The 22,050-nt window shown below is 36.5% G+C and overlaps 1 protein-coding gene across 1 annotated transcript in view; it reads right to left on the bottom strand.

Annotated features, from left to right (window-relative positions):
- The window catches only part of scaper (S-phase cyclin A-associated protein in the ER), a 720,649-nt gene that overhangs the window by 8,651 nt on the left and 689,948 nt on the right, over positions 1 to 22,050 (bottom strand). The window contains 1 exon segment of the mRNA XM_051920308.1: positions 424 to 615. Coding sequence (XP_051776268.1) covers positions 424 to 615 — 192 coding nt within the window.

Below are 22,050 nucleotides of genomic sequence, written 5' to 3' on the forward strand. Positions count from 1 at the left end.
AGAAACATGACAACAGAAGAGGGAATCAGGAAAAAAAAAAAGAAAAAAGCATGAAAGTCTGGGTGGAAGTGGGAATTTGGGAAATTTTCCCCCATGATGCTAAGGGCAAGCACCCCAACAAGTAAAGAGGACAGTTTTAAAGACCCTTTTTATGACACAAGAATGGATTTTTGTTGTTTGTCTCATGAAACTTAACAGTTAAAAATCACAAATTTATTATGCTTCTCCATTCATTACTTTTTTGCTAAAATAATTTCTCAGAGTACATGTAATTACATAAAAGCTGCTGATACAGAGTCACATCCACTTTAATCAGTTACAAAGGCACAGTGACTCTTTTTCATAGCTGGTATGTTTACAAAAAGACAAGTTGCAACACAACTTTAAGCAGTTTTTAGCCTAGATTACCTGACTGTACTGTACCTGTATAAATGTTGCAAGCAAAACACAGCTCATTTCTTGCTCTAGGATGACCTTGTTTTGGCTGTTGTTGTAGCAGGCAGATATAAGTGTTGGGAAGAGCACTCTGATCAGTCTTGGGTCACTAAAATACTGGAAAGGCAGTTGACATAGTTTCTGCAGGACACTGGGCTGACGTCCAGACTGCACAATTACCTAAGCAAAAATAAAAGAAGTCAGTCTCATTATTAATGAAAATAGAGTATACTCATAATTGTACAAATAACTCTTCTTCCAAGATGGCTCTGCTCCAGATGTATTAACAGAAACAAAGTGATGAATGGCACAGAGAGGAAAAAAATTACAATGGCACAGAATTTAAAAATAATTTTAATGACGGGTCTTTATTGGAAATGTGTGCTAGTCATGGACTGAGCATAACAAATGCCATTATTTAGCACTACGATGCTCATACTGTAACTGTACCTGGCACAAAGGTGAGTGATAATGTTAAAATATTCTGATATTTGTAGGTATTCTAGTCATAATTATGTTTATAAGAATACCTATGATGATCTCTTAATATAAAAACCATTAATTTCTTAATATCAAAGCAACAATATTTATTTAAGTAACACATTTTACATACACAGTGTAGCTCAAAAGGCTTTACAAATAGTAAAAGGAAACTTACAAAAATGAATAAAAACTGAACAATTATTAATAGAGCTTAATTTAGTTACAATTTAATTTAGGCAGTCTTTGAGGTTATAATGGAAAATCAGAATCCTACTTCACACTTTAAAAAGGTAATAGCTATAGCTTAAATTCTCTCTGATCCTCCAAGTGAATTATATGATCCTAGTTTAAGCAATATTTGGTATTTTTTGCTTACACTTTATTGTAGAGAGTTAAGATACTGAACTTAAGGAAGAGGTGACTTTTGTGAAATTTTGTAATCATCTTAATGCTCCAGAATGGCAAGTAGTTACAGGGTTTCTTATGGTTACATCCAGCTTCTTATAAGGGTAACTGGTATTCAGCCACACTAGATGAAGCAATATCAAGACCACTTGTGGACAATGAGGTAATGCAATACATCAGATGCCATCTTAGATTATAACCATGAATGGACGACTGACCACAATGATAGTCAACTCTAATCAAAGAAGAAGAAGTCTTTATTGCAATAGTACAATTAAACTGGCAGATGGTATCAATTTTTGCAAGAATTAACAAAATGGACATATAGCCATATAAAGAATAAAAAATGTGCGAATCCTTCACTGCAATGACTGTTCAAATCAATCAAAGCAAAGTAAAACCCTGAATGGGAAAATACATTCTTGCAGGAATATTAGCACAAAGGCTGAAGAAAAGAAAAAAAACAGGACAATAAAATGACAAAAGGATAATAAGTAATCCCTCACGGCGCCTGATCTGCTCTACAACCAATCAACAAGTGGCTCCAGACAAGCATATGCATTAGGATTGTAAAAAATCTCAGCTTTTGTCCCACAAAAGCAAAAGCTGCACAACCTAACTTCTCTCACTGCCATCGTAAGGTCTGCAATAACTTACTTAAAACGACTTTTACACAGAAGCACTCAGTGCTTACAGTCACGGCAGCCGCAGTGTGTGTGTGTGTGTGTGTGTGTTGCACTTTCTATGCAGCTTCACTTGCTGTCCCAGATCTCACTCCTGATTAAAAACATAGCTTCCGCACTTTAATAGCCCCATTCTTTGAAAATTACAGAAAGGTGAAACTCCTTAATGCTATAAATGAACATCAATAAATGCATGTAGGCCTTAACAAATAACACTTCTGTAATGTCTTTAGTGGTCTGATAAGTGTTTGTCTAAACCCTTGAAAAACAGGCTTGGGTATAGCATTGGACCCCCAATCCACTCCCCCAATGGGAATGGGATTCAGGGAGATACGTTATCACCATTGGAAAGGGAATTTTCACTAAGTGCACCAACCATAACTATAACCAATCAGATGACAGTCTGTCCTGACTGAAAGTCACGTAGCTGGAGGGAAGCAATTTATTTTGTTAAATAATTAGGATATTTTTTTAAAACTTGGAAATTTTTCCTTATACTCTTGAAAAAGCAAAAATACATATTTATTACATTTGGTAAATGACTATTAGAAAAACAGAAAGGTTTGCTCATGGTGTTTATTGATTTGGAGAAGGCTTATGATAGTGCCACGTCAAGATGTCTGGAGGTGCATGAGAGAGAATGGAGGACCAGAAGAGTATGTGAGGATTGTCCAGAATATGTATGGGACTGTAAGTTAGGACTTGGGTTAAAAGCACTGTTGGGGTAACAGACAAGATCCCATTTAGAGGAGGTCTGTGTCAGTGGTCTTCTTTAAGTCCTTACTACTTTGATCTGGTCATAGATATGTAGAGCCATGGGGTAAAAGACCAATCCCCCGGCGTATGGTTTTTTTCTGAAGACACTGTGTTGTGTAGCACCAGAAAAAAAAAGTGGAAGTGGAAAAGATGTTCGAAGATGGGAGAAAGACTTTGGTAGATAGAGGACTGAAGATAAATAGGAAGAAGACAGAATATATGAGGTTTAACGATGATCAGGATTCAGAAGTTAGCATGTACGAAGAGCTACTGAAAAGAGTGGATAAATTTAAATATCTAGGATCAGTGGTAGCCCGAGATGGAAAACTAGATGCAGAGATAATAGAGTGTAGTGTGGATGGAAAAATTGGAAGGAGGTATCAGGAGTATTGTGTGATTGAAAAATAAAGGTTTTTAAGAGTGTGTTAAGACCAGCAATGATGTATGGAGCTGTAAAGGGAGTGTAACAGAAGAAGTTAGATGTGGCAGAAATGAGAATGTTGAGATGGACATGTGGAGTTACAAAAAAAAGGACAGAATAAGAAATGAGACAACCAGAGGTACATCATAAGTGGGAGAGATATCTAAGAAAGTGCAGGAAAGTAGGTTGAAGTAGTACGGAAATGAGATGAGGAGAGGCAGTGAACAAGTTGGCAAAACAAGGATGGGAATGGAAGTACAGGGGAAGAGAAAGTGAGGGAGACCAAAGCTGAAGCAGATGGATAAAGTAAAAGAAGATGTGAAGGAAAAGGGCTTGACTGGGGAGAAGGTGCAGGATTGAGCTGTTCGGATATGATTGATCAAGCACATCAATCGTGCATAGGAGTGGGAAAAGAAGAAGAAAAATGAATAGGAGAGAAATATTGATATTATTGTAAATAAAGACACACTGCTCTGTCTCAAATAGTACCAGCACACCTTGATCTGAAAGATGGTGATTATTCCATCTAAGACTACACTAGGGCTAAGCATTTCAAACAGTTTAGTATTAGTTAATGTAACAGTTACTTTCCAAATGACAGAAAACTAAGAAGTCCTTCCATATACAAAGTTAACAGCAAAGTTGTCCCAATATCTCATCTAGACGTTTTAAGACATTAATGAATTTGTTACAACTACATATGAAGAAGTACTTTCTTGTTGCTGTGTTGAAAGCAATTTCCCTTCATATCCGCCCATGCTCCTGTATAATTTAATATAAAGCTAAGAGAATTCTGATGGATCATTTTTATTAATGCTTTTGAGAATTTCTGAAGACTAGAAATTGGGCCCCCATGTAGTCATCACTAAAGACATTGTTGCCTTTCACTCCAGAGATGTCTTTGATTGCTCTTGTCTGCATGATCTGTTTTAGTAATTCGACATCTATGGAGTAGTACTAGGGTGTTGTACCGTGTTAGCCATTATGGATGAAATGAGAAGTCAAGCAAAATGACACTTTTTAATGGCTAACTAAAAAGATTACAATATGCAAGCTTATGAGGCAACTCATGCCCCTTCTTCTGGCAAGATGTAATCCTGAAGAAGGAGACTGAGTTGCCTTGAAAGCTTGCATATTGTAATCTTTTAAGTTAGCCAATAAAAGATGTAATTTTGTTTGACTTCTCATAACATCTGCGGAGTAAAATTAAACAGAATTTTAAAGTTTTGCTTTATACTGTAAATCTGAAACGAGCAAAGTAAAATTTTAATTTATGTTCAAGCTGTCTTAATCCTACTCAAGGTCAGGTTTGGTGCCTATTCCAGCAGCACTGAGCACAAGGCAGGAAACAAACCAACAATGAAATCGCCTTCAGTCCATGCTGGGGCACACTAATGCAGATCTCCACATTTTGGGCCAACATGGGGTTCTCCAATAATCAAAAACACAAGTCTTTGTGACGTGGATGGAAAACCAGAGTACTTGGGGAAACAAACCTAAGCAGACATGGAGACAGTGTGGAAAACACCTAGTGACAAAGACCAGGCTGCGGCTTGAATCCAAGAGTCTGGACCTTTGTGGCAGCAAGCACTATACTGTGCTGCCAATTACGTAAAATTTCTTAACAAAATAAAAAGGCAAGTATATACCTGTTTTTTAAATTTTTTTAAATCAAATTGAAGTTAAACATGCAATTAATTGCTTACTGAATAATTCTATGCAGCAATCTGTATACAGTATTGTCAAATTTTCTCTGGTTGGTTAGGCTGATTATACGGCTTACCCCAATGACGTGGAATCAGTGCAAAAAACTGTACCTTCACCTTTTAAAAAAATATTAATCAATTACTTCTAGTATTACACTATTCCATAATAACTAAATGCATCTATTATTATAATGCTTCTTTAACTGTATGATAACATAATATTCATGAATTTGACTTACTTCATTCATCTAATGGCTACTTTTAGCATCTTTTTTCTCTTTCCCTCTTTAGAAGACTTTTCTTGCTTTTCTGTCTTTTGAGCAGTTACTGAACTTTGATTTCACACCAAGTACTTAACTCAACAGGGTAATAGTTTATTACATTGCTTCACAAGCTTCGTATGCACAGCACTGTGCATAATTTCCAGAGTCTACCCTTCTTAGCTTCTTAACTTTGATGTCCAGGTTGCACTCTGCTGTTTTAATGCTGGAAACCGCAGCTCTTCAGGAAGACATGTAATATAATCGAAGCAGTATGTTAGTGCAGATTCACCATACTGGGTTCAAATCCCTTGGCCAAACTCTGTGCCTGCATGGATGTCCCTATGACATCCCCTGATAGATGCTTGTTTGGTTAATTGATGACTCCAAATCAGCCCTGTATGAGTATGAGTGTGTCCTTCCATATTTCCCTTATTTGTGACCAAAGATGTTGGGAAATCCCGCAGCAACCTCCGTAGCCCTAAACTGGATTAAACAGGTTTGAGAATGTTATGTCCATCCATCCATTATCCAACCCGCTATATCCTAACACAGGGTCACGGGGGTCTGCTGGAGCCAATCCCAGCCAACACAGGGCGCAAGGCAGGAAACAAACCCCAGGCAGGGCGGAGAATGTTATGCAATATTATAAAATACAATACTGATATACTAGTTCTTAAAAACTAATTTATATTTAATACATTGTATGTCTTTAGGATAAACAAATGCATATTAATGATTTGAATAGTATGTACCCAGTAGTTAACTGATTACTAAGTCACCAATATATTTTAATAGTAGTGAGTTGAATCCAAAGGAAGGAGTCTGCCAAGCTACAGCACTCTTCTATGCAACTGGATCCTAGATTTCCTGACAGAGACCTGCCATACTGTCCATATCGGAAACAATACCTCCAGGAACATTATGCCAAGCACTGGCATCCCCTCCCAGGGCTGCATCCTTAACCCACTTCTGTTCACTCTGCTGACGCAAGACTGTAAGGCTGCATACAGATCTAATACCATCATTATGTTTTGTGATGACACAACAGTAGTAGGTCTCACCTGCAATGGGGACAAGTCAGTGCAGTCTCTTTAACGTTGACAAGATGAAAGAGATGATTGTTGACTTCAGGATGGCCCATTCAGACCACAACCCACTGTACAGTGGTGTGAAAAACTATTTGCCCCCTTCCTGATTTCTTATTCTTTTGCATGTTTGTCACACAAAATGTTTCTGATCATCAAACACATTTAACCATTAGTCAAATATAACACAAGTAAACACAAAATGCAGTTTGTAAATGGTGGTTTTTATTATTTAGGGAGAAAAAAAAATCCAAATCTACATGGCCCTGTGTGAAAAAGTAATTGCCCCCTGAACCTAATAACTGGTTGGGCCACCCTTAGCAGCAATAACTGCAATCAAGCGTTTGCGATAACTTGCAATGAGTCTTTTACAGCGCTCTGGAGGAATTTTGGCCCACTCATCTTTGCAAAATTGTTGTAATTCAGCTTTATTTGAGGGTTTTCTAGCATGAACCGCCTTTTTAAGGTCATGCCATAGCATCTCAATTGGATTCAGGTCAGGACTTTGACTAGGCCACTCCAAAGTCTTCATTTTGTTTTTCTTCAGCCATTCAGAGGTGGATTTGCTGGTGTGTTTTGGGTCATTGTCCTGTTGCAGCACCCAAGATCGCTTCAGCTTGAGTTGACGAACAGATGGCCGGACATTCTCCTTCAGGATTTTTTGGTAGACAGTAGAATTCATGGTTCCATCTATCACAGCAAGCCTTCCAGGTCCTGAAGCAGCAAAACAACCCCAGACCATCACACTACCACCACCATATTTTACTGTTGGTATGATGTTCTTTTTCTGAAATGCTGTGTTCCTTTTACGCCAGATGTAACGGGACATTTGCCTTCCAAAAAGTTCAACTTTTGTCTCATCAGTCCACAAGGTATTTTCCCAAAAGTCTTGGCAATCATTGAGATGTTTCTTAGCAAAATTGAGACGAGCCCTAATGTTCTTTTTGCTTAACAGTGGTTTGCGTCTTGGAAATCTGCCATGCAGGCCGTTTTTGCCCAGTCTCTTTCTTATGGTGGAGTCGTGAACACTGACCTTAATTGAGGCAAGTGAGGCTTGCAGTTCTTTAGACGTTGTCCTGGGGTCTTTTGTGACCTCTCGGATGAGTCGTCTCTGCGCTCTTGGGGTAATTTTGGTCGGCCGGCCACTCCTGGGAAGGTTCACCACTGTTCCATGTTTTTGCTATTTGTGGATAATGGCTCTCACTGTGGTTCGCTGGAGTCCCAAAGCTTTAGAAATGGCTTTATAACCTTTACCAGACTGATAGATCTCAATTACTTCTGTTCTCATTTGTTCCTGAATTTCTTTGGATCTTGGCATGATGTCTAGCTTTTGAGGTGCTTTTGGTCTACTTCTCTGTGTCAGGCAGCTCCTATTTAAGTGATTTCTTGATTGAAACAGGTGTGGCAGTAATCAGGCCTGGGGGTGGCTACAGAAATTGAACTCAGGTGTGATACACCACAGTTAGGTTATTTTTTTAACAAGGGGGCAATTACTTTTTCACACAGGGCCATGTAGGTTTGGATTTTTTTTCTCCCTAAATAATAAAAACCATCATTTAAAAACTGCATTTTGTGTTTACTTGTGTTATATTTGACTAATGGTTAAATGTGTTTGATGATCAGAAACATTTTGTGTGACAAACATGCAAAAGAATAAGAAATCAGGAAGGGGGCAAATAGTTTTTCACACCACTGTATATCATGGGGTCCTGCGGTGGAACTCGTCAAGAGCACCAAATTCCTTGATGTGCACCCAACAGGTGACCTTACGTGGTTAATTAACACCAGCATCTCCACTTCTTAAGCACTTGATCTGCAAAGCCTACAGCATGTGGAGGACTTCCCACACCTCTCACGGTCTCTTTGTCCCACTTCCATCTGGCAGAAAGACTTTTCTTTCTGATGGTCTAAAATTATTTTTGGCAAAACACAGATTCCTTCAAAGAGGTCACAGGAAATTAACCCAAGTATTATTAACAAAACAAGGATACATTTATATTACAAATGAAAAGATTACAGATACACCCATCTTTCAGGATCAGTGTCTCAAGTGGAAATCAGTCCACGTCTTTGGTAGCTTTAATTCTCTCAGAGTAAATTACTGTAGGTACAACAACCGAAGTAAATCTACAATGATTTATTTATTACATTTCCTTAATTCTCTATGAAAGACAGCACTAAAATCTCTGGAATAGAAGAAGAAAGTGCCTGGCTCCATTTTTAAAAAGTAGGACAAGAAGGTGTGTTTCAACTATAGCTTCAACAATGTACCAATTAAAGTTCCCTGCCTCTCTGGTAAATATGATGTTAATGTGCTGAAGAGGAGACTCCATCCAACAGTCAGGGCTCAGATCCAAGAAGATCAATGAAGACTTTTGTCTTGGCTGTGGAACAGCAGACGATCCTTTAATACTTGCATGCATGTGATTTTGATAATCCTGTTTATTCATTTTTTGGGGGATTTGGAGATGGTGTAGGACTATGTGAAACACTTTTTGAAGATGCTACATATGTTTAGCGTGCTTGGGGTGTTTCTCCAAATTTAGTTCCTGTACTTATGAGGTGAGAGATGTGTTGAGTTTAAAGTAACTTGGAATCCACCCTGGGAGTGTTTTGCCTTCACTACCATCTCCTGTGCTCATGAATAAAACACATAAGATACCCTCAGGTATCTGAAGAAATACTATCTCTGAGGTTGGAATCATTCCTTATCTGAATGACCTCCAGATTTCAGATGAGCTATTAGGATCCCAGTATGTCATGGGCAAGATAATTTTTGTCCATGAGTTACAGAACATGGGACCATGGCATCTATGAGTGGACTGGAAGAGCAGTTACAGTGTTGTCACTATACTACTAATCTAAGATATGGATGCACAGCTGAGTATGATCATCAGTGGTAGGTAATGACCAAAAGGATGGGATCAAGGGAACAAGTAACAGAAATTAGCGTCCTATACTGGCATCTGGAAGGGGTGCCACATGAATGCTCCCCAACTGAGACCTAGAGATTTAAAGTGCAGAGCCTATTTCTAGGACAACAGGGCATTTTAGCAGGATTAAAACTCACAATTAGCTTAGGAGGTCCTGGGAGTTTCCCAGATATTGCAGTATTTTCACAATGATCACTGCCAGGACAAGCAGTGTAGAAAAAGAATGGTTAAGTAAAGTGGTGGGACACTCAACACAAATTTGATTCTGGATGTCTACCATTTAATTGTATAACTGGTATTCATTAATCTTCTGGGGCGGCAGGAGACAGCACTGCAAAACAGCAGGATAATACTGACATCAGAATGTTGGGTTTATAAATTCATAGTCCCATCCTGACAGTTGGATGAAAGGTTCCTTTATAAATACAAGAAAGAGTAAAGTGGAGTTTGGGCAAAAAATAAATCGCCATCAGCGTATAACACTGTTTGTACTAATTATTTTCTGTTGAAGCCAACCTTTTTACTGTTCTGAACCCTAGTCAGTCCCAAAGACAACCCACATTACAACATAAAGAAACAGTCCAGTATTACAAAAGGAGAAAATGCGTCTCTCAAGCTATATAGAAAAAGTGTGCAGAAAATTGTTTTGGTAATCAAATATGTTCCATTATCAGGGCGCCTGATTATACCCTAGAGAGGAGCTGTCAGGATTATCAGGACACTCTCACCATAAAGCTGACCCAGGTTTGTGGAGTGTCATTGGCACATTAAGAAATGAAGCAATACCATTAATGGAAACCTCACTGGGCGCACATCCTGCTAGCTGCAACAAACCCTTTCATTTTAGCCATTAAATCCAGCTCACCAATATTAAAATCAAATCACTCCCAGACTAGTTTGATTACAAAGGAACAATACAAAGAATGGCTTTGACCTATTGTTGGCTCCTTTTGGAGCTTGGGAGGCAGGCTGCCGCAGGCTTAGAAGCTCTGTAAAATCGCAGGTCATGACTGTAAATTGTAGTTAGAAAAACACAGCTCTACAGGTATACACACCCAGTCAGAACTAAGCTGAAATTGAAACCAGAAGGGCAGGGTGAAGCTCCCCGACCACAATGACATAAATTACTGGGATTTACAAGATTTTTAAAGCACTTTTAACAATACACTTAGAATACACTCTCTGTTTAATAATGCACTTTAGGGTTTTAGAGCATGATAAACAAACTAATAATTCACATTTTTATCATTTCAAAGTGAAGTACCTCTGGACTATGTCCCACACGAATACTCCAAGGAAATAAAACAGACATTGGAAATTTAGAGCAGTTGATGTTCTAGTGTATCTGTAACAAAGAAGCCTAGAAAATAAACATTTAACCTTGTGATTAATTTTATAGTTAGAAAGCCAGCAGAGCCCACCTCGGAAGAGGCAGGCTTGACTTCACAAGTAGAACACCAAGTCTGATAAGTGTAATTTAATTTATTAATAATATTTTCTAAATTTGTAGTTGCCTAAAAAAGCCCTATAGGAGTCATGAACTTGATTAAAACACAAAAAGCCTGATAAAGCTCGTTTCATCACTCTATCAATCACATTTCCCCACTGCATTACACATGCTTCATTTTTAACTTGAGACTATTTAGCGCTTGCTCTGATAGTTGTTAGACAAAGTTAACCTTCAGCGATGGAAAGATGCTATATAAATAAAATGCATTACTATTATTATTTTGTGTACAACATGGTGTGCTTCAACTATATATCATTTAGCTGCTTTAAAGAGACAATCTTTGTGGTTAATTAAAGATGTGATTTGTTGCATACTGCCAGCCTCTGGTGCCTCTCTTAAGAAATCTGCTGAAGCACAGTTTTAAAAAATGTGCATAACAAAAAGTGAAGATTGTTACTTAAACTAAAATTAAAAATGGGGGCTAAAAAATAATAATTTTACAAAATTTAACTTTAAAAAGTGGATAATTTAGAGAGCAACACTTAGCAGTTAAGACGCTATCTGTCTCTATGGGATAACCTAAGCTACTTGAAGAAAATGTATTGAAGCATTTTTGGACAGCGCATTCAACACAGATGTAAAGCAGCAAACCAATATAATAAATTGGCATCCTAGCTACACACACATACAGACACAACTGGACCTTTTAAATAATCCATAAAACCAAAGAACTCTCTCATAGGCTAGTAATTTATTGAAGGTCTTCAAAAACCTAACTAAAAAGTCTATGTGGAAAATACACGGCCCAAAGAACGCATAACACAAAAGAGTTTGGCAGAAGATTGGCGACAAATGATGTTTAACCTTTTCAACACTATTTTGCAAATAAAAAAAATATACCAGGAAGGGAGTTCAGTAAAATGACCCCCTTTATTACAGTATATTACACTTTCAAAATCTCAAACATGACAAACCACAACCATGTATAATTAATGATCCCACTACTTTGCACTTAATGTGCATTTTACGGCATCTGTCAGACCATGTCATTACATAAAATTCTAGTTTGCATGTTTTCCATCAGTGCTTTAAATTAAACTGTTAAAATAATGAAAGAAAAATACAAAAGATCTACTGTTAATACTGATGACTTCAATTTCAAAAAGAGAACTTTTCTTCAGTTAACATTTGTCAAATTTTCTCTCTGTGGAACATTTTGAAACAAAAACAATGTCAGAAGGCAATGTGTAAGACTTAAGTTAAATATAAAATACACATTTTTATCTCAGTCCCACAATTAACCAAACATCGAACAAGCTTCAGTCTATACTGACATGTCAATAAGAAATTTTGTAAAGACTCCTTGTAATGAGTGTTAAGTATAATAAACAACTAGGATTCATTAACTGTTGTATGTTTGGCTCTGCACAGATTTGCATTTCCACAAGTTTTCCTTTTTGGTGGGAGAAAAATGCTTGACTACTATACCATAAAACATACAGATAATTTAATTTGCTTGCTTGGCTGGCTACTCCTAGATGTGCATACAAATTTATGTATTTTTGTGTGATAGTTTTAGCTTTGGGAAAATCTCCTTTAATGTTGAAGAAACAACAGCAAGCTTATAGTTCCAAAGACATTATCACTGAAATAACAAGACTCCTCTCCAAACAGTTCATTCCTTTGCACAAAAGGCCTAAATGCCAAATGCTATTGGCGATAGCCGTCATCCTCCTTACCACACAGACATGTGGGCAAGCACATATATAAATCTCAGGGTAAGTCTAGGAGCACAAAAGCGTTCTTCTGTTTTAACTGAGTCATAGCTGACTACAGTCCTTTTCACATTACATGTTTACTAATACTGTGGAAGATTTTGCTAGATGGACATTTCCCCTCTGATGTTGGTTTGTATAAATTAAGCAATATACATATTCCATAACATGTTTAAAAGTTGGAATTAGGCATTTAGCCAACTAAATAAATCCATAATAACCTAATGCAAGCATGTAGAACCTTGTTCTGCAGAGTTTCTATTCAAAATGGTTTTATTCAATAATTAATTGAGTTAAAATGATCAATTATGAAAATGGTGGTGACTGATTTTCTACTGTAAAGTACTTCTATACTGCTCCATTTAACTAACAGAAAATGAAGTGAGAAGTGCTTACACAAGGATGAAAGTGGGGAACAGTTAGTTGAGATCAAACTGCACAGTCATTTTTCTAACAATACATTTCGTTTCACAATAAATGTCTGGTGCAATTTGGAGCAATTAGTGACTTGTTAATCAATTGAGATATGAGATTTTTCTCATGTCTGCCTTAAAAGAAAAAATTTCTAACTATAAAATTGTAAAGAACATTGACTGGGGTAATGTAGTGAAGAAATACCAAGTTTTACCTTACTAGAGAAATGTTACGTGAACATTAAATTTACACAGTAACAAATCATCTAGTAAGTAAAAAATACTGAGTAATGAAATGTTTAGGTTAGTTCTAAGAACTGGAAATGCTTAGTAAAATATAACTATGCTTTTTAAGTTTTATAATCTTTTCAAGTTTTAAAATATCTGGAAATGAATTCATAATATATGATAAAATTTGCATACGTCTTATTTATCAGTTTCTTCTTATCTTACAAAACACTGGCACAGAGACAATTGCCACCTTGCAACAAATGTGACCAAGCTTAAAAAGCAAATTATAAATATGACCAGTGCCTATTGATTCAGTCACCCATTTACAATTGTCAAAATATTATATCTTTAAAAAAATAATCAAAAGTCATTATACAGTACATACAGTAGCACCTTTCACAGAGGACACCATCAGAGTGTATTTTATAAAGCACAAAAGAATACACTCCATGTGCTTAGAGAATATATGGCAGAAAAACAAAAATGAATGCCACCAGTCAGCTAAACACTAATAAAAACATCTTATAAAAATGATAAAATTAAACCACTAACATTTTGTTTTTTCAGTAGATATATACAGATCTACCCATCCATTTCTGAATTTGCCTTATCATAACTAAGTCACTTTGTGTTGGCTTAAATGACCTGAAATCAAATGACTGTTTATACTAATGAATGGCGTCAGACAACGTGTGCCAACTTATAACAGAAATTCCTTATGTTCTGGTGACAGATTTTTTTTTAATGAAGGGAAAGTTATGAATTTAAGGATTAATGAGACATCAGGAAGTATATATTCTAGTTCTGTGCAATATGATAAAAATAGCTATATATAAAAAGCTAATAAAACAGGAGAGGATGCTTGCCAGAAAGACGCTCTTTAGGACAAATATCCTTGCTAAAACCAACCACTCATCCATTTTCAGACCTGCTTACTCCAATTCTGGGCTTTGGGTTCTAATACGAATATTTTAAAAATGTCAAGGGAAACAAACTAACAGCATTTTGTTATCCTGTACACATCTGTCTGTCCTTCCATCTATTTAATCAATTCTATTTCTATTGTTAAAATAGAGCCATAGATATAGACAGCCAATCTGGCTTTTGAAAGTCAGAACAATAAAACATTTAATAAAAAAAGAAGAAAAGGCATTGCTCTCCCTGATAATGTACAGGATTATAAAAAGTCAAGCATACAGTAAGGTAAAATGTCTTTGCTATAGCAAAACAAATGTACTGTATGTTACTGGCATCATGGCAAGATAAGCAACTCTTGTGAGACTGAGGTATTGAAGAAGTGTTTTTAATTTAAAAATATTCTCTGTTGAAAAGTAAATTCATTCCTTATTACCTATGCTAAAATTACACATATAACGATTTAAAGATGGCAGGTAAATAAAAGGTTAAATTAAATGCTACAAAACAGCTACAAATATCTGGGGTATGGCCCTATTTAGGCTTCCCTGTGCACCACTGATAAACCTTTGGATTTGAGGTCTATAATATTTGCTTGGAATTAAAAATTGAGCAACAAATGTGCTGGACTGAAGTAAGCAGTTGTTAACAGAGTTCAACATGACTTGGAACCTAATGATTCAAAACAACATGCAGCATGAAGATGAATATCAACAAAGCAAATAGAAATGGGCTTCGTGCACAGTGTAAAACAGTGCTGAGAAGAAAAAAAAGATTTGAAAGAAACAGGAACAAGAAAATGAATTATCACAATAATTTCTAACTTATCTGATATGTGACACAATATCCGTCATTAACGCTTGATAAAAATCAAAGCAGAGTAACATCTTACTTAGCATTATACTTGTAAAGAACGATGTGTGATCAAGCCCTCAGCATCGTTCTGGTTCTCAGTGTAAGTGGAATGATGGCATAAGACAGAGTTTTACTTCATGCTTCCTAATAGTTTTTTCTTTTTTTTTTAATGAGAATACCCAAATTAAATTTAGAATTGAAGGGCAAGTAAAGCTTATACTATTTCCAAATTTATGATATGTGAATTTGATGGGATAACATCACGTCCCTTGGCAGTTTTCCATCAATGCAGTTGGCACAGAAAAATAAAAGTAAAAATCTGAATAAATTTTGACATTTTTACCCTCTGGTAGAGATCTGTAGAGGGTCAGATTCCTAGTAAAGGATCAAAACTCAAAAATAACCTCATATTCGTAATCTCTGATCTTGAAATAGTCTAAAACAACACCCCACATGCTTATGTTTGAAATTTGTCATAGAGGGTTAAGCCCACCAGTAAAAAAAAAAAAAAACCAAATATCTAAAATATTACTATATTTGTGATCAGCAAACTCAAAACAGCATAAAGCAACACTCCACATTCCTGTATTTTTTAAGCTTAGTGAAAAGGAGTAACTTTGATCCAGTGTATCCAATTAGGGGCTGAACACCTGAGGTCAGTTGATGTGACATGTACAACTCCAACTCCTTCTGATCATTTCTGCTAAGGCAACTATTGCACAAAATATGGTTCAATGCTTAGGCAATGGCCTATAAATGAGGCATTTTTAGGACTACAGGGCCAAAAATAGGGGGGAAATCCCAAAAAAGCTCAACGTGATGCCGAACTAGATATCAAGATGAGTTGAATGGTATATCATATGTAGGATTTTCTTGTACCATCAAGTCAGGAGGCACCAGACAAAAAACAGTGAGGTGATTTCAAAGCATTTATGAGTAATTCTTATGAAAACAAAAAAGGCTTAACATTCTCAGCAGGCTGATAAAAGTATAAAATAATACAGTATCTCACAAAAGTGAGTACACCCCTCACATTTTTGTAAATATTTTATTATATCTTTTCATGGGACAACACTGAAGATATGACACTTTGACACAATGTAAAGTAGTCAGTGAACAGCTTGTATAACAGTGTAAATTTGCTGTCCCCTCAAAATAATTCAACACACAGCCATTAATGTCTAAACATTTGTATTTATTTATTTAGCTGACACTTGGATTCAAAATTACATTTACAGTAGAAGTACTGGTAAGTTTAAATAACTTGACCAGGTTCAGTTAGTCAAAGGTGTGTGTATAGTAGAATGAAATTGGAATGAACCCTTATTTTATATGTGCACTGCGTGTTTAAGCAGAGAGTCTGTAATGAAGGTGGCAACCCAAAAACCAGTGCTGATATGAGGACTACAATTTCCATTGGGGAACAGGTGAGCTTTGGGACCAATGGAAGAACACTGTTATTAGCACACACAAAGTTTTGTACGACCAAAGCAAAATCTTGCCTGAAAAGCAAGTACAGCGTTCTCTTCTATTTACCTAATTTGACAGGAACTCCATTGTCTTGCTGGATTAAACTTTTGTCCAGCAGTACTTCATTTTGCCTCATCCTTTACTTTGTTTAGCAATGTTGAATTTCCAAAAGACAGTTTTTCCCCCATTTGTTTTATTCATTTAGAACCTATTCTGAGAAATATATTGGTCCAAAAGAGGTGCATGGCATGTTCCTTTCTTTCCCCAAAAAAAAAAAAAACATTTAAAACTGCAAAGCATCCTCCATCCATCCATCCATTATCCAACCCGCTATATCCTAACTACAGGGTCATGGGGGTCTGCTGGAGCCAATCCCAGCCAACACACACACGCACACATGCACACACACACACACACACACACACACACACTAGGGCCAATTTAGAATCGCCAATGCACCTAACCTGCATGTCTTTGGACTGTGGGAGGAAACCGGAGCACCCGGAGGAAACCCACACAAATACGGGGAGAACAAGCAAACTCCACACAGGGAGGACCCGGGAAGCGAACCCAGGTCTCCTAACTGCGAGGCAGCAGCGCTACCCACTGCGCCACCGTGCTGCCCGCAAAGCATCCTTTTGTGTGAATTTTCCAGTTTGAAAATAAAGCTTAGCATCAATTCTATAAAATTGTATGCAAAAAAGAAACTTGGCTATTTTGCTCGCCATTGTAATGTACTGTATAACGTCAGAAAGTAATAGGTAATCAACAGTGTGAGATTTGGGTTGATGAACAAGAACACCTGCAGCCTGCTAAATATTGGTTAAATATGAAGAAAGGAATTTTATTGCACTGGATACAAGTGACAATAACTCTGAAATGAAGTGATGACACTACACTTTTCATTAAAGCAAAACCTGACACTTTCGAAAAATCATGCACCTGCATATTGTTAATAGGCATGATAGAGATAAGAAACGATTAAACACAAAATGCTTTAATTTTTAGGGCATGCTAAGTTGCTGTTCAGAATATGGTGGAAAGCGAATGAATAAGGATAACTTTGATAACGTTTACCGTTTCTTAATGGTAGACATTTATTTAGGAGCATGGGAAAGAAAACTGCAGGAAGCAGCACATGGTAGAAAGAAGTGGAGAAAGCTTTATAACACGTGGGGATGCAGCACTGATGACAGAAGCGTGGCTGACTAAGACATTTATTCAAGTCTATTTTATGATGGGGCATTTATCATTTTAAGATTGATGCCAATACAGCATTATGATTTGCAGCAATTTTAAATCAACCTTGAAAGAATCAACTTTATAACACTGTCAAATACCATCACTGTTGTTTTCTACTGCAATAAACCTATATTCAAACCCTCCACCCCCAATCATCATCCCCTACTGATTCAACTACTCAACAAGCTATCCAGCTTATTAATGTGTGACTTAATATCTGTTCATACAGACACTAAACCAAGAAATACAGAAAGTACCATTCATTTTTCCAATCCAAAAAGAAGTTGCAGCAATTATAAAATCCAATTATGCACACATTTACAAATATACCCAGACAACACTGGATACAGTACTTTGGAAAGTATACAATATGCATTTTCAAGTACTACACACAAACATGTTGGTGTTAGAAATTTGATCTTATGATTTACTGTTCAGTAACCTTATGACTTGAAGTTTGAAACTGTCCTTGAGTTTACTTTTGCAAATGCCAATGGTCCTGTACAGCTTACCAGAAGGAAGGTGTGCGGAAAGTGGCTGTGCAGGATGACTGGGGTCTTTAATTACACTGTTTGCCTTTCTAAGGATAGCAAATGTTGTATACAATATGTCCTGACCAGACGACAGCTTTATGATCTTGAGCCTGTGAGAACAAATGTGCACTGTCCTCAAACTTCTGAGGAAATAGAGGTTACTGGTTTGTCAAAATAGAGGTTTTGACAAAAGACGAAATGTGTTGTGCCCATTTCAAATTGGCAGTTATAGGCACTCCAAAAAAATTTGGTTCACTCTTTCAACAGAATCGGCTCCGAAGTAGACAAAAGCTGGCCTGCCACCTGCTTCCCAAAATTTATGACCAGTCAGCTCCTTGATTTTGCTGACATTAAGGGTGAGATTACTGTCCTTGCACCACTGAGTCAGCAGGTAGACTTCATCTCTGTATGCTGCCTCATCATTTGTGCTGATCAGGTTTACGATGGTGGTGTCATTAGCAAATGTAAATACGGAGTTGTGGCTTTGTCTGACCAGACAGTAAGAAGTGAACAAGGACTACAGATGGGGGCTGAGAACACTACACTGTGAAGGGCCGGTGTTGAGGGACAGTGAGAAGAACATGATGTTGACAATCTATACATGCTGATGTCTTTTGGTTAGAAAGTTCAAAATTCTAGTTATAATCAACATTTTATAATTAAACAATATTTGTGCAGTTCACCCTCGGTAGAATTATAAGCCAGGCTATTTAAATTGGTTCAATATAAGGGAATGAGTCTATGTGCACTTTGATGAATTAGCCCTATGTGTGAATGAATTAGCCCTATGAATTAGCCCTATGTGTGTTCCTGCTTTACTTCTTATTTTGCTAGGATAGGCCTCTGCCTAGCATCCCTAAACTGGATAATAGGTATTACCAGATTAATTAATATCGCCATGTGTGACTGAAAATATAAAACATTCCAGATTACAACCATTTACTATACACAGCATACGTGTGAAAAAAACTGGAGTTATAGTAGTGTTCTTTAGATACTTGTGATGAAGGCCACTATACACAAAAAAACACTGTGTGTTGTTACACTCCACCTTTTCTATTTGGTTTATTCTTTGACAGACTAATAGTAATAAATTGTGAATGAAGATCCCTTGGATTCAATTAGTAAGAAATTTGTTTAGGAAAATCAAAGAATACTATTATGTGCTGCTCCTGCTTTAATTAATTTTGACACTATAGTGCTAATGATGTCATATGAAACATTCTTCAGCCTACAATATTTTAATGAGGACTATTGTCTGTTGCAGAGTAACACATCATCACAATGGTTACAACTATGATTTCATAATTGCAGCAGACTGGCTTTAAATGCTTGTCCTTGCACTGTTCACAAAGTTTGTACATTCCTTTTTTGTCTGTCCATTTTTTTTCTTCAGGAATCCTGCTTTTGCTTACACATCTCAAAGACATGCACAATATTTTATATGGAGGTTCCAAACTGGCCTTATGTTCATGAATGTGGGAGTATGAGTGAAAATGACCTGTGATGGATTGGTGTCCTGCCTAGAATTTGGTTCCCTGGTTGCATCTAATGCTGCCAAGATTAGTTCCAGTCCATAGTGGCATTTAAGCTGGAGGTTCTGATAATGGATGGATGGTTTTTCCACTGCCCTCATCACTTCTGCGGTAAACAATTCACAATTCAAAGGGGTTATTTATAGGAGAGTTCTTCTCATACATAGTACATTTACATTGTAATTGGAGCTTAATTACACAAGTGTTCAAACTCATGTTGTAAGGGATCAATTGTGGTTTAAATAACTCATCTTATACTGTAAGATATTCAAGGCTTACACTAGCAAAGACATTTAAATGAATTTTTTGTTTAGTAAGCATCAAAAAATAAAAGGTTTATTCATGGCATAGTTAGTAAAGAGTATTCCTCATCATTGTAAGGCTGTTTTACTATTAAATAAAAATGTATGCAAATTTTTTTTAATAAAAATTCCTGTTCTGGTTCTGTTATTATTGGCATGGAAAGGGAAGTGTCTGCTTGCTTGCCCTAACTTATAATTTACCTAATGTCTTGTGTAACTCAAATATGCTTAATCCAAAATAATCATGGATTACTTTATATGCCTACAGTACTAGCATAATGTACTAATAACAATGGTTATTTAAAAGGATCAAATACGGGCAAAAGCTGGAATTTAAATGAAGCCAAGTTACTTTTAATTTAGAGTTCAGAGTTCACTCCCGCTATTTTTGATCTTTTTCTTTTTACGAAAGCAGTGATAAAGAAAGAAAACACAGTTAAGTTTTTTATATTACATGTTGACAGATTGCTTTTCTTCATGTGAATGTTTTTATTCATTCAAACAGAAATAAAATTCCCACAAAACTGTAAAAAGGGTAATAAGACTTTACACGAACAGAAGCATGCGATTGTTACTGTATAAATTATGATGCATGCAGTGTACTATTGGAAAGCTAAAACATTCTTTTTCTTCTGTTCACTGTATTATTTATATCCAGAGTGAAAGGAGTTATTTTTCATTCTGGTGAGTAGTTCCTCTTTTAAGTTTCGTTTTATGATCTGCATTATTTCTTGTGCACATATATAAACAAACCTTTAGCAGCCAGCACTGAATCAGCGGACTATGTCACTACTTGGGCCCTCAGGTCACTGTGGCTTTCTTGTGCCGCCAGTGCTTACATTATCATGTGAAAGGCTAAAGCTGTTCTAAATATTCCTTCTAAACATTTATCCGGCTTAAAGCCCTCGTAGAAACATTCCAGATCCAAACATTATCCAGGATCATCTTCTGTACATTTAAAAAAAGATAATTCACTACATGAAATATTTTGGTGTTTTCAGCTATATTTTTGTGGTATAAATTGTTTTATTTTCTGTTTTGCACTAATCTTACTAAGTCTGCAAACCAAAGTATGCATAAATCATGCTGGCACTCTAGTTGTTAAATAAATAGAAAAACTGCTTATGGGAAAAAAAGAAGAGTCAGACTTAAGTTGGATGTTTAAATGTACTGCAAGAATTCTGAAAAAAGGAAAAATGTTGCAACAGCATTTTCAAAGATGGAAAATGAATAGAGCAAAAAACAGAAATATAAATACATATTCTGCATTTGTCAACAAAAATGTTGCTTTTTGTTTGTGGCCTGTTTAAATCACATTTACCTGGTAAATTAGGGATTAAATAAACTAAACATATAAGATTTCTGACCTTACTCCAACCCGAACAGTCTCTGACTGTTACAGAACTCTCTTCGTGAATTAAAGAGTTGGATCATCTCTCCAAACCGACACTCTGTTTGTTTTTACTGCCAATTCCCAAGATCTTGAGACCATTTGCTAAACATGCAGGCAATCTCAGCAAACGTCTCAGTGGACATGTCCTGCTGTAATGAGGGGGGCAGGGTCTAAACTGGAAAATGAACAATGCAATTTCCCCAAAGAAAATTGCCACTGTTGTCAAACCCACAAATCAAGCACTTGACAGGGTTTTCAGTAACCGTCATCAGTGCCAGCACATAAAATTCTTAATGGAAGCACTTGACTAATGGAACTGCTTTATAAAATATACAGGGGGCTTAAAATGAGTGTTACCTTTCTTTGAACGAAACCAAGGAAACATAGTTGCTGCATCTGTAGATGAATGTTTATTTAATTGACTGAAGATACAGTGCAATAGCAAGGATTTTACATCCAAGTGGCTCTTCAGGTTGTTCAGAACTGGCAACACAATGCTGAATTGTTCTGCCTCTGATTGGCAAGCCTCACGCAGCCTGAAATCATACAAGTCATCTAATGGATACACTGGAGAACATGCTGAGGTTATGAAGATCAACTGTTTTCAGGTGGCTGAGAAACACAAGGAAAATGAACTTCTATATTTTAAAAGTATAAAACTTTTCAAAAAAGTGGAAAATAACAAGACTTAGCTTTTATCCAAAAAAAAAAAAAAGGATTGAAAATGGATTATAAAATCTATCACTTTTAACCTTTGCTTCTTAAG

Source organism: Erpetoichthys calabaricus, chromosome 17, assembly GCF_900747795.2.
Source record: "Erpetoichthys calabaricus chromosome 17, fErpCal1.3, whole genome shotgun sequence".
Classification (NCBI taxonomy): Eukaryota; Metazoa; Chordata; class Cladistia; order Polypteriformes; family Polypteridae; genus Erpetoichthys; species Erpetoichthys calabaricus.